The 12,597-nt window shown below is 36.7% G+C and overlaps 1 protein-coding gene across 1 annotated transcript in view; it reads left to right on the top strand.

Annotated features, from left to right (window-relative positions):
• LOC150089168 (UDP-N-acetylglucosamine transferase subunit ALG13-like) overlaps positions 1–12,597 on the top strand; it is a 159,044-nt gene that overhangs the window by 76,788 nt on the left and 69,659 nt on the right. The window contains exon 7 of the mRNA XM_090389615.1: positions 5,742–5,877. Coding sequence (XP_090245741.1) covers positions 5,742–5,877 — 136 coding nt within the window. The remainder of the gene's footprint in view (positions 1–5,741; positions 5,878–12,597) is intronic.

Raw genomic sequence — 12,597 nt, 5'->3', positions numbered from 1 at the left:
AAGACAACACTATGCACTTCACCCATCCAAGAATTTTAGTTCTTCCTTGAATTTATTCAAACCACTCACTTTATGATGCTTGAAAGCCTGTTCCAACAATCAATCATCCTCTGACTGAAATAAACGTCTGCCCATCTATCCTGCAACCATGCTTCAACTTGGATTTATACATTATGTTGACATTCTTCAGTATGCCATCATAATGCACTTGCTCTTAATACCACACTGCTCCAATTTGTCTGTATAGCAGTTGTTAATGTGCATCAGTATCAAATACTTTGCTGAACTGCAAGTATATGATATATTAGAAATATTTTTTGTATCCAGTTTCTTAGTCACTGCATCATAGTATCCAATCAGTTCATCAGAAAATATTTCCCTCTTAATAAATACATGCTGTGACTGAAATATAATTGCACATCTGTCTAGATATTCCTGCATTACTTTAATCAGTGACTCCATTATTTTTGCTGGAAGAGAAGTAGTCAAGCATTCTGGTCTCTTGCCAAAGCTATTGGCCACAACATTTGCCCATCTCTATTCCCACCTCTGTCAAAAACAAATTTCTATTGCCACTTGAACCAAAGATAAAGCTGACCTGCTAGCATCCTACTCTTCCATCTTTTTTATTAATGAACTTGGTAAATCACCTACCATTTCCAGTAAACTCCATTCAGTGCCTCCCATCATCTTTCGTTAAAAGGATGTCAGAAGGATTTCGATCAGTGTGAGCCCTGATGGTATTTCTTCGCTTGTTCTCAAAATCTGTGCTCCTGAACTTACTCCTGTTCTGTGTTGCCTTTTTTTTCTCGATTTCTTATTCCAAAGCTGTCTTTTCTTCTGCTTGGAAATTTGCTCATATACAGCCATTTGCTCATATCCTTGTCTTAGAGATTCCATTGAAAAGAGGGCAGTTATGTTAATTAGTAACTCATCTCAAACAGAGTCTCTCCACTATGTTTCATAGACATTTTCTGTTGCATGCTTTATCTATAGATACTTCCATGGGCACTGTTCTTCTGAATTGGCTTTTATAATTCCCGCTGTCTTCCAAAGCAGTCTGAACACATGCTGCAACTAGACAATATCCTCTTGCTGTATGACTTCAAACTTGCAGAATCGACTTTTCATCTTCCTCATTTCTTCGTTGAACTGCTGTTTTTTGGAACTACCTTCCTTCATACATATTTCCTGAAAATTGCAATCTACAGAATTGAAGTCTAATGTCAACAAGTATATTCTTTCAGGTTCTAATAAGTACTATATGTTCATAATAAGTAGTACAGGTTCTAATATCTCTCGTTTGGGGTTTTCATAAACACACTGGTAACCCTCGGTTTACAACGGGGTTCCATGCTTGAAGGAACTGTCTCAAAAAAAAAAAAAAAAAAATCTGTAAAATGTATCTAATTATATAATGTCAGTGAGAAATCAATGAGTTATATTCCAGATTCTTCTCAAAATTGACATAAGTAATATAATATTATTATATTTAAGGTTCTGAAATGAATGCTATGAATGAAAAAAATAGTAATTTTATGAATATAAATCGATTAAATGTTTTTTTTTTATGAAAACCCCAAACACGAAAGGTATCAAAACCTATAGTACTTAGTACCGTGCATGGGTTGAAGGAGAAGAATGGGGGGAGGGGGGGGGTTGCCGGAAACTTTGCTCTAGAGACTAAACATGGGTTTCACCACTTCAAGCCTCCAATAAACAAAGTGGTGGTATTTCACCAGTTTATGAAAGTCATCTACCACCTAAGAGTTGCCAGTCTTTGGACACTTTCAAGAAGATCAATGTTTTTGTCCCCCCCCCCCCTCCCGGATGAAGTCTCCATACTTGGACACAGTATTCAAAATACAGTCTTACAATTTCTTCATACAGTGGGATTATGGCCTCCCTAGATCTACAAAATACTGTTTCATAAATCATCGACAGGACACCACACCTATTTACACTGTTCAGAAAACTTCATACCTGCCCATATTGTAACTTCCAGATCCCTCTCTTCCTCTACTGCTTTTAATTCAACCCCATTAGATTGATTTTATTGGCGCATTAGGATCTAAGGCTATCATGTGCAATCAACCCTGCCAAGTGTATGTTATTCTTGAGTTGCTATTCCCCAAGTGTAATCCATGTGTTTCTCTTTTTATCTAACAGTCTGATTTCCAATATAATTTGTTCCATTTTCGCTGTGTAGTTCTCAGCTTCTCTTCCATTCTTTTGGTGAGTGCCCAAGTTTCACTTCCATAAGTCATGTTGGAGAGTATACATTGATTCATTATTTTACGTTTCAGACAAACTGGGATATTGCTCTTCAGTATGTGACTATATTTCCTGAATGCTATCCAAAATTTATTCTTCTCTTGACTTCCAGCCATTTATCATTATTACAGCTAATAACTTGTCCCAGATAAGTATGACTCCACCTTTTCAATTACTGCTCCTTCAATCATTAATACAGTATAAAATAACCGAACTAAATATAATTAGATAAAAATTATTTTATACTTTTACTTTGATATGTTTGAAGCCCAGACTGAAAATTTTTAATTGCCACTGTAAGGCCCCTGCATTGATCTTTTTTGACAGTTGTGTAATGCAGAGATTTTACTTTTCTGATGGTTGAGTATCTTCCTTTTTTTTTAATTAAGAAAACATGCAGTTTTTACTGTTGAGATTTCCTCTTTCTCTGAAATTCTCAGAATGAGGGTTACAATTGCACTCCTTTTCACTTTTGCACTTTGCTCCCAGTCATGGTCTGTCTCTCAGAGTTCATCCCTGAGGGTCCCCATGGTTGAAAGAATGTGCTGAAGATTGCTTCTATTCCTAGATTTTAGGAGGCTTTTCTTTCTCCTTCTCCTCTGTTGGCTTAGTTCTTTAGCCAATTCTTCCATGTCTTCATTGGAAAACTACTTACATGGCTATCCAACAGCTGTTACATCTTCATCTGTAACCTTGTCCATCCAGCTTCTTGTGCCAGCCTGATAATGTCTCAACATTCTTCACTGGCTCTATTCCTTTGTGTGGGTCAACGTGGCTCTATTCCTGTGAAGTCGTGCATGAATTGCAGGAGAAGTTTGCATCATACTCCAAACAGTTCTGATACTTCCTCTCAAGCTGCATTGATGTTATTAATGCCTTTCAAAATGTCAAATAAGTGTTGATAATCTTTGATAGTTTTTTACATGTCAGAACTCTTGCCATTTCCTTTAAGATTTGTCAGAGGTAATAGGCTTTAAAGATTGCTGTTACCCAATGGTCAATTGGTTGCAAGACTGAAGTGGTGTTAGGTGGCATGTAAACAACATTGATGTCCAGAGATTTTCAGACTTCAGCAAGGTTTGTAGGATAGCCAGGTCCAAGAGAAAACAGCCTTGGCTGGTAACTTTTTCTCTTGAAAAAAACAGAACACAGTAGGGCAGAAATGGTTTGTGTACCAATCCAAGAAGATTTCTTGTGTCAGTCAAGCCCTCCTGTTTCATTTCCAGTAGACTGGCAACATGGCTTTTTTTATTATTGTTATTATTAGCTGTATGGTGCAAGGAAGCCAGAGGCTTGCACTGCACCGGCCAAAACAAAATTTCCGAGACAGAGCACCAAGAAAGAGAAGAATGATGATATCCAGCTCGGGACCCTGGACTCCCAAGCGCATACTCGCCAAGTGTGAGCCCCTGGGCCTTTATTTAGGCCTTTGAGAGCATGTGGTGTCTGAATGGTTCACCAACATTGGTTTTAATTTAAGGGCCAGAGACATTTGCAACCCAGCATAAGTGTTAGCCTGCCTTTTTGCCACTTTTAAACTTGGTGCAGACTGCTCTTCATAGGCAGTTTCTTCCAATAAAGCCCAGTCTGGTCAACATTAAAAATGAGATCAGGAGGATAATTAACCTCCTGTAAGTGGTTTGAAACTCTGCAGGAAGTGCTTTAGCATCTGCACTTGCTGCCTTGCCACTTAATTTCACACAGCAGCACTTCGAGATTTAAATCACATAAACCATCCCTTCCTACCTAAAAAAAAAAAAAAATCTTGTATTCATCCTCTTCTTAATCTCTTCAAAATTTGACTTTTCGTTATCAGTAATAATAGCTTGAGTTAATAGGTTTTTTATTTTTTTACTTAAATCATCCACCTACAATGACAATTTCTCCATTTTTTTCTAAAAGTTTACTTTTGCTATAACTTACTTGTATCACACTTAGTGTTCTAGCATGTTGCATTGACTTTTTTTTTTTACTTAAGTTTGTTATTTGGTTTTTAGAGCATTAGCAACTAAGGCCATATTGCTCCAGGGATATGCGGTTGTCATTCCCTGACCTTTCCGCATCCTCCATATTTGGTGGGCATGAGCTTGAACCCCAATCTAATCAAGAAGCGTGTGCTACGCACTGCTGCTCCTGCCCACCTGGCTACGGAGGTACCTTTTTTACTTAAGTCATCCACCTACGATAACAATTTCTCCTTTTTTTTTCTCTCTCTAAAAGTTTACTTCTGCTATAACTTACATCACACTTAGTGTTGTTGCATTGACTTTTTTTATCTGCATTTTTTATTATGGTACTCAGTCGATAGAGACTTTCCTATTTCTACCCATATTAGTATGTGTCTGATCATCTTCCATTCTACAAATTACATCCATTTTTTTCCCCCAATGTGATAGATTTACTTCTTTTTAGCAACATAATTTGCATTCACTTGGCTTTACAGCACTTGTCTTACTAGACATGGCAGCTCTTATTTCATTAATTTAATCAATTTTTGATTAAAACTCCTAACTGACTGTAGAATAGTGGCCCAACAATATTACACCAAGTAAACTGGGTTCCTCTCCTTATCTTTGGCCACTTCATTCCTGATTGGCGTAGATGGGATAGCTGTCATCTCTAATTGACTGTGCCATTTCTTTACATCATATCTGGTATTTATAATTATCCATTTTTGAAATTTTTTTTATTTTTTTTTTATATTTTTGGTTTCCTGGTTCAAAACCATTGTTATTGTGAATCATTGCAAAACAAACTGTCATAAACAGAGACATGTGTGTGTCATTAAAAACTTTAATTTGTTTTTCTTATTCCACATAGGAAAGTCTTTTTATATATAATATTTATCTTAACACAATTAATGCTGACATAGTGCCAACAAACTTAGTCACCCAGAAATATTCAATGGTGAGTTCTCCTTTGGTATATATAACTTTATTATTATTAGTTGTATGATGCAAGGAAGCCTGAAGCTTATGGTGCAACAGCAAAAAAAAAAAAAAAAATTGAGAGACCCATACTCACCAGATGAGTTCCTTGGGGTTACTTACTTACTTAAGGTAGATAGGTGAATTAAGTTTTGAGTGTTATGCTAATAAAAGCATTCATAGTTTAATTCTGGTGTATGCAAGCCTAGATTCTGAGGTAGTTGGAAGCAAAAGTTAAAAGTGCATGGGTATACTACAGACTGTAAGATTATGTTGGGTATGAGAGCATTTACATGGATGGATGTATAACTTTAAATATCTTATTTGTGATAACTTATCAGTCATTAAAAGAATGATTTTTAATATTTAAAACTAAGTTTAACACTTAAGTTTAGATTACAACTGAATAGCCTGTAATATTAGGTATTTCTACATAATATTAGTCTACTTAACTTAACATTAATTCATTTTAGGTATTTTATGTATAATTCATATAAAATATGCTGTGGACTTAACTAATTATTCTTTATTAATATAAAGCCTTGGTCTATGAAATCCTCTACAAGAAAGTTTTTAATCTTGGTGATGAAGTAGATCTAGCAGTGAAAATGATGCTGCATGATAAAATTTATTCCAAGCAAAGAAGGAATCTTGCACTGTCTGGTTTTCGAGAAAGGTAAGATACTGTCTTAGTGAGAACAGACCATTAGTTAATATGGTTAGCATATGAAGTTTACATGTGCAAGGTGAAAGGTGTTGCAGAAAGCTTATATTTCAATAACTTTTTTTTTTTTTTTTTTTGAATGTTAGAAGTATGTGGTATACTTCTATCATTTCAAGGTCTCAAAAAAAAAAAAAAAAAAAAAAAAATTGTTCATTTTTATTTAATTCTTATCAACTATTTATATTTCCAGTTTTTAGTTGTTTTTTTCCATTAAATTCTTTTGATTTCTTCTAAAGAATCTTATTGTAAGTCATAGATTAGATTAAGACATGCTGTTATTTCATACGTTATAAAAAGTGATGTTAATTTTTTTAATGAAAATGTGACTAATTTATCTATTAGGTGCTGATTTCCGACATTAGCATTAGGAGAGGCATATGATGCAAGAAAGCTCTTGACATCTCAAAGGCTTTCGATTGTGTTTGGCATAAAGGTCTTCGAAATTAGCTTCCATCTTGTGGTTTGCTAACTGTTTTTTGTAATTGGTTATCCAGTTTTCTCTGCTCGCTCACTGAGGGTGATGGTAGATGGCACTGTCTTCTAACTTCTCCACTAATGCTGGTGTCCTCCATGATTCAGTTCTTTCCCCCGCTCTTTTCCTCTTGTATATTAATGACCTTCCATTGACTGAAAATCCTATCCATAGTTTTGCTGATGATAGCACATTGCATTCCACTTTCCATTTTGAGAAACCTTGTCCAGCTCAATCATCTTCAACTTCTCGAATATGTGCTACCAATTCCTTAAATGCTGACCTTCAGGTAATTCTCCAGTGAGGCAAAGACATTAGTTCATTTCAATCCTTCTAAAACTCAGCCTTGTCTTATATCTCGAAAAAAGGATTCTTCTAGTTCTATGCTTAACTTTAGTGACTCTCCAATTTCTGCATCTAAAAAAACTTTTTCTTTTTTGCTCTTAGCATTACTTTTCTTCCAAAGAGCTGTTCACTCTGTACAAATCGCAAATCTGTCCTACAATGGAATATTGTTTACACATCTGGGGTGTGGTGCCTGCAAAACCTCTCTCAGGCTTCTAGATTCCATTCAAAAGAAGGCAGTTAGGTTAATTAATGACTCATCTCTAAGAGTGAGTCTCCACTCACTGTCTCACAGACGTAATGTTTTTGTTGCATGCCTTTTCTACAGATACTTTCATGGGCACTGTTATTCTGAATTGGCTTCTATAATTCCCGATCTTTCAAAACAGACCAAACGCATGCCACCACCAACCAACATCCATTTACTGTTCAACTTCAAACTGACAGAACCAACTTTTCATCTTCATCGTTTATTCATTCAACTGCAGTTTTCTGGAACAACCTTCCTTCATACGTGTTTCCTAAAAATTAGTCTACAGAAGTTAGTCTAATGTCAACAAATATCTTCTTTTGTCTTCTGAACCTCCAACCCAAGCATGGTACTAAGTACTACAGGTTCTAATACCTCATGTTTGGGGTTATCATAAAAAAAAAAAAAAAAAAGCAAGCTTATACAGCATCAGCCAAAAAACACCTTCCCATTTCACCCATCCATTCACTCCAGAAGTTTATCCACTGCTTTGAATTTATTTAAGTTATCAACTTCCACAAGGACAGATGGAAGTTTGTTCCAGCAATCAGCTACATGCTGGCTAAAGGCAAATTTCGGCATATCTATTCGACAACTGTCTTTCCTCAGTTTCAGTTTATTCCCCCTCAGGTTTGTAATCTGAGCAGGAGGAAGAATCCAATCAGCATTGAGCCTGCTCAATCCATTCAAGACCTTATACACCTCAATCAGATCACCTTGCAGATGCCTTGTCTCCAGAGGCTGCAAAGGTGGTAGATGACTTTCATCAACTGGTGAAATACCACCACTTTGCTTATTGGAGGCTTTAAGTGGTGAAACCCATGTTTAGTCTCTAGAGCAAAGTTTCCGGCATCTCCCTCCCCCCATACTTCTCCTTCAACCCGTGCATGGTACTATAGGTTTTGATACCTTTCGTGTTTGGGGTTTTCATAAAAAAAAAAAAAAAAAAAAAATTGCAAGAACTAAAGCCATTCTTGATAAGAGAACTCCTTTCTTCCCCTCATCAGTCTTGTATGCCCTTCTGTACTTGTTCTAGCAACCCTACATCCTTGCTAAAATGAGACCTTCAGACCTGTACACAAGTACTCAAGGTGTGGTCTGATTGTTCACCTCCTTATCCCTGTTAGCAAAATTCCTGTATATCATTGACAAGGCACCCTTTCTGCACTGCTCAGAAAACTTCATCTCTCTCTCTCTCTCTCTCTCTCTCTCTCTCTCTCTCTCTCTCTCTCTCTCTCTCTCTCTGCACGATTACCCCCAGGTCTTTTTCATTCTCCACTAACCTGAGTTTAGTACCACACAGTCTGTACATTTCTCTGGGGTTACTGCTACCCATTGAGAAGTGGCAACTGAAGTTAAACTTCAGTTGCCACTTCTCAACCCATCTGCCCAATTTTTCTAGAACCTGTTGCAGTAGTATACTGTCATTAACATCCCTGCCATCCTTTGTATCATCTGCAAACTTGGACATTAAGCCTGATATACCTTCATAAATATAATTGCTAAATATATAAAAAAACAACAATGGGCCCAGCACAGTACCCTGGGAACTCTACTAATAACATTAGTCCACGAAGAGCAGTGTCCATTGATTACCCACTCTCTGCCTTATCGTATTCAGCCATCCCTCTATACATAGCAGCAACTTGCCCTTAATGCCATACTCTCCAATTTGTACTGCAGTCCTTCCATGTATATCAGTATCAAAAGCTATAAAGAAATCCATGTACAGCAGGCCCCCGTTATAACGCGGTTCGCTTTACGCTGATTCGCTATAACGCTGTTCTTATATTATAACCCGTATCTGACTATAACACTGTCACAGATCACTATAACGCTCTTTTACAGATTACATTTTTGACATATTTAACGAAATCGTTTCATTTGATGGAGTCGATAGCTTGAAAATGAATAGCAAAACAGCATTAAAACGTTTCCCACGCCGACTTGAGCAATTTTCCCACGCTCAGTGAAATTTTCTCTCACGCTAATTTAAGTACAGTCACTTGTTACGTAGTTCCGAGATCAACATTTTAAAAAATGATCAAATATATTGCTTGTAATATTTGCGTTATATGCATTTATCCGAAGTCTAGTTAGTCATCACTCAGTACAGTATTAGACATCTTGCGTAACGGACAGTTTACTTGAACATTGTATCATAATTAATTCAACCAACGCAGTTATATTTTCGAAGAGCTAATAATGACCGACAGGAATGAAAATGCAACAACGTCTGGGTGCAGTACGAAGACTATAAATGTAAGAAAAAGACTGAATTTGAAAATTAAATTAGACGTTTTGAAGCGAATCGATTCCGGTCAACGACAAGCGGATGTGTGCCATAATTTAGGACTCGCAAATTTAACTGTAAGAACAATTATGAAAAAAAAAAAGAATTAATTTTAGCAGCGGGAAAGATAGCTGTTCCACTGCAAGCAACTAGGACTAGACCGGCTATTAGGATTGAAATGGAAAGACTAATTTTTTTGAAGATAATATTCCAATGCAGAATTCAGTTAAGTTAAATATTAAAGAGAGAGAGAGAGACAGAAAGAGATTAGCCAATACGATGATCTGAAGAAAACTCGCCTAAAAAAAAAATGTGGAACCATTTAAAACTGGTAGAATAGATTTAAAATCCCGGGAGAAGCCGCTAGTGCAGATTAAGGAGCCGAAACTTTCAAAAAAGAACTTGTTAAAATTATTGAAGAGGGGTATTATGTGTTATACATCTCAACAAGTTTTTAACATAGATGAAGCAGGACTTTTGTGGAAACGAATGCCTAAAAGAAGTTTCATATTGAAAGAACAAAAAACATGCCAAGTTTCAAAGCGGCGAAGGATCGGTTGACTTTATTGTTGGGTGGTAACGCTGCGGGCCATTTAAAATTAATACCCCTTTTAGTTTATTTGGAAGAGGGCCAAAGTTCAACTCAAAATCCACACATTTTTCATGATTAAATTCATCCATTAAATTAAATCAATTAAATTCATTATTTTAATTGGAATTTTGTTTACTTTTGAGACGCAAGTAGTTACCACATAATTATACGTATGTAATGCAGAATATTTTATATGTGCAAATATTTGAATATTAAATATTTTGACCGACATTTGTGCATCTTTTCATTACCGTTTATTATTGATTAGGAAATATCCTATGGCACCGACCGCAGCTCACAAATACATATGTTACCTTATGGGAAAGCGGCGCTCGCTTAGCGCGGATTCACTTAGCGCTCTGTTTTTCCGGAACGAATTATCAGCGTTAAGCGGGGGTCACCTGTATATGATATCAAAATTATTATTTAAGTTCCTTTGTGATCACATTGTAGTATCCAATCACATAGATCAGACAAGACTTTCCCTTTAACAAACACATGCTGTGTCTGAATTATTATTGCAGTCATTGTCTAAATGATTCTGCAATGCTTCTTTAACAAGTGACTCCATTATTTTCAATGGAACAGAAGTTAAAATAGCAGATCTATAATTACTCATATCATCCCTTGATCCCTTTTGTGAATTAGAGATACATTTGGACATCTCCAGTCCATGGGGACACTTTCTCAAGTGTAGTGATGCTCACATAATTATGGCTAATGGTTTGTTTACTTTGTTTGCCGCCTCCTTTAATATAACTGGATAGATTCCTTCCACCCCAGGTGCCTTTCTTGTGTTTAACTTCAATTTCTCCTCTAATTTACTCTCAGTTATTAGAACATCATATAGCTCCCTGTTAGAGTTTAATAAGCTTCTGTTTTCCACTTCCCTACAGAATTCCTCATGTGAATGTAGATGCAAGATACTCATACAGTTTGGCAGGTATCTGAGCAGAATCATCTACAGTGAAACCATCTATATCAAGTGGACCAATCTGATTCATCCACCTTCCTTTTAGTTTATATAATTAAAGAAGTCTTTGCTATTTTTCTTTGCATCCTTTGCCGAAGATTTCTTGTAATCTGTCTTTGCTTGCCTAACTTCTGTTGTGACTTGATTACCGACCAGCTTATATCGACATAAGCTTCTGTGTCACCTGATAACTTATATGCATCCCATGCCTTTGTTCTTCTTTGCCAAGTCTCATTAGTTCATCTAGTATTTCTTAGTTGGTGTGAAAAGTCTTGTTGCTTCCAAGATTAATTCCTAGAATGCTTCTCATTTAGAATTTTTTTTTTTTTGATAACATCATCATTTGGTCCCACTGCATTGAATTTAAAAACTGTGCGAGACCACTGTAGTCACTTTAACACAAGCAAAAACTCTTCCTTTTACCCCTGATGGTAGTTACATCTTTGAGTAAATCCCACATCAGCACACTGTGATCACTGCCACCTAGTGGTTCCTATATTTGTAAATTCTTAATGCATGAATAATCACTACTGATAATTAGATCAAGAGCATTACTCCCTCTGGTTGCCTCTCGAACATGCTGCTGTAGAAAACAACACTCGTCCAATAAATCCTTAAGTCGCTAGTGTGCAAGTGACCAATCCACAAGTTCCAGTCAATATCTGGGAAGTTAAAATCCCCCATTATAAGACATTCTGATTTACTGGCCCACTCTTTCTCTGTATAGTTGTTCATTGTACTCATCAGAGTCATTAGGCCTATAACAAACTCCTACCCTCATTTTTGCTTTCCTGGTGCTTATGTTATACCAAACTGACTCAACATTGCACTGTCCATCTATATCAACTGAAACATTTTGTGCTTTTATAACTAACAGTATAGCCCTCCTCCTTTCCTGTCTGTACACATTATAATCCCAATTCTGCATTCCTTATATCTGTGTGACACCATGTCTCTGCTATCTCAACACTATCTGCCTTTGATGTCCTGACCAGCACTTCAAATTCATTAAATTTAGCTACTATACTCCTAGCATGGGTGTACATGCAAATATACATGCACCTGTTCTTATTGTTAGTTACCCTAACACAGCCCATGTATTTACTCATTTCATGATGACTCTCAGCAGTTTCTGAAATTTCCTCCAACTTGCTTTCCAGGCTGCTGCTCATTCCAATAGAAGCAGTGCAGGAATTACTTCCACCTCTGCCTGTGGCTATTGTTAATCTATTAGTCTGTGAATCCCCCAATTCTGTGAATCCCCCAAGGGTGCAAGAATTGGCATCAGCCAATTCTTGCACCCTTTCTATTTAACTGTATCCCATCCCTGTAGAAGAAATCTCTCCTGTTAACAAGCACAGACATGCTGTGAAAAATTATCCCATGAGCTTTGCACAATCTCTCCAGGGCCAAACTGATTGATAAGGCTCATATTCTCCCTCCTATAGTGACTGGACAGAATTGCAGACACTTTCGAATTTAGCTCCTTACTTTTTTTCAACAATTACCTGTACTTGTTAATTAAATCTGTAGGTTTCCTACACTTAATGTCATTAGTCCCAATATGTAGAACAATATCACCTTTTGTGCCCTTAAAAGATATCTGCTCTACAACGTCATCTACTTTTGCCCCTGGCAGACATACCTAGGCCTATTTAGAACCTGTGTAGTTCAATTTGCCAAGTTTGGCACTGCTTGCAGTGCCCAGAATTAGGGGAATTCCTTTATAAAAGGAGGGAAAGTACAG

Source organism: Mastigoproctus giganteus, chromosome 2 (assembly GCF_048544385.1).
Source record: "Mastigoproctus giganteus isolate SK-2022 chromosome 2, ASM4854438v1, whole genome shotgun sequence".
Taxonomy (NCBI): domain Eukaryota; kingdom Metazoa; phylum Arthropoda; class Arachnida; order Uropygi; family Thelyphonidae; genus Mastigoproctus; species Mastigoproctus giganteus.
The sequence above is the reverse complement of the archived record's forward strand: the minus strand, read 5'-3'. Positions and strand labels throughout refer to the sequence as shown.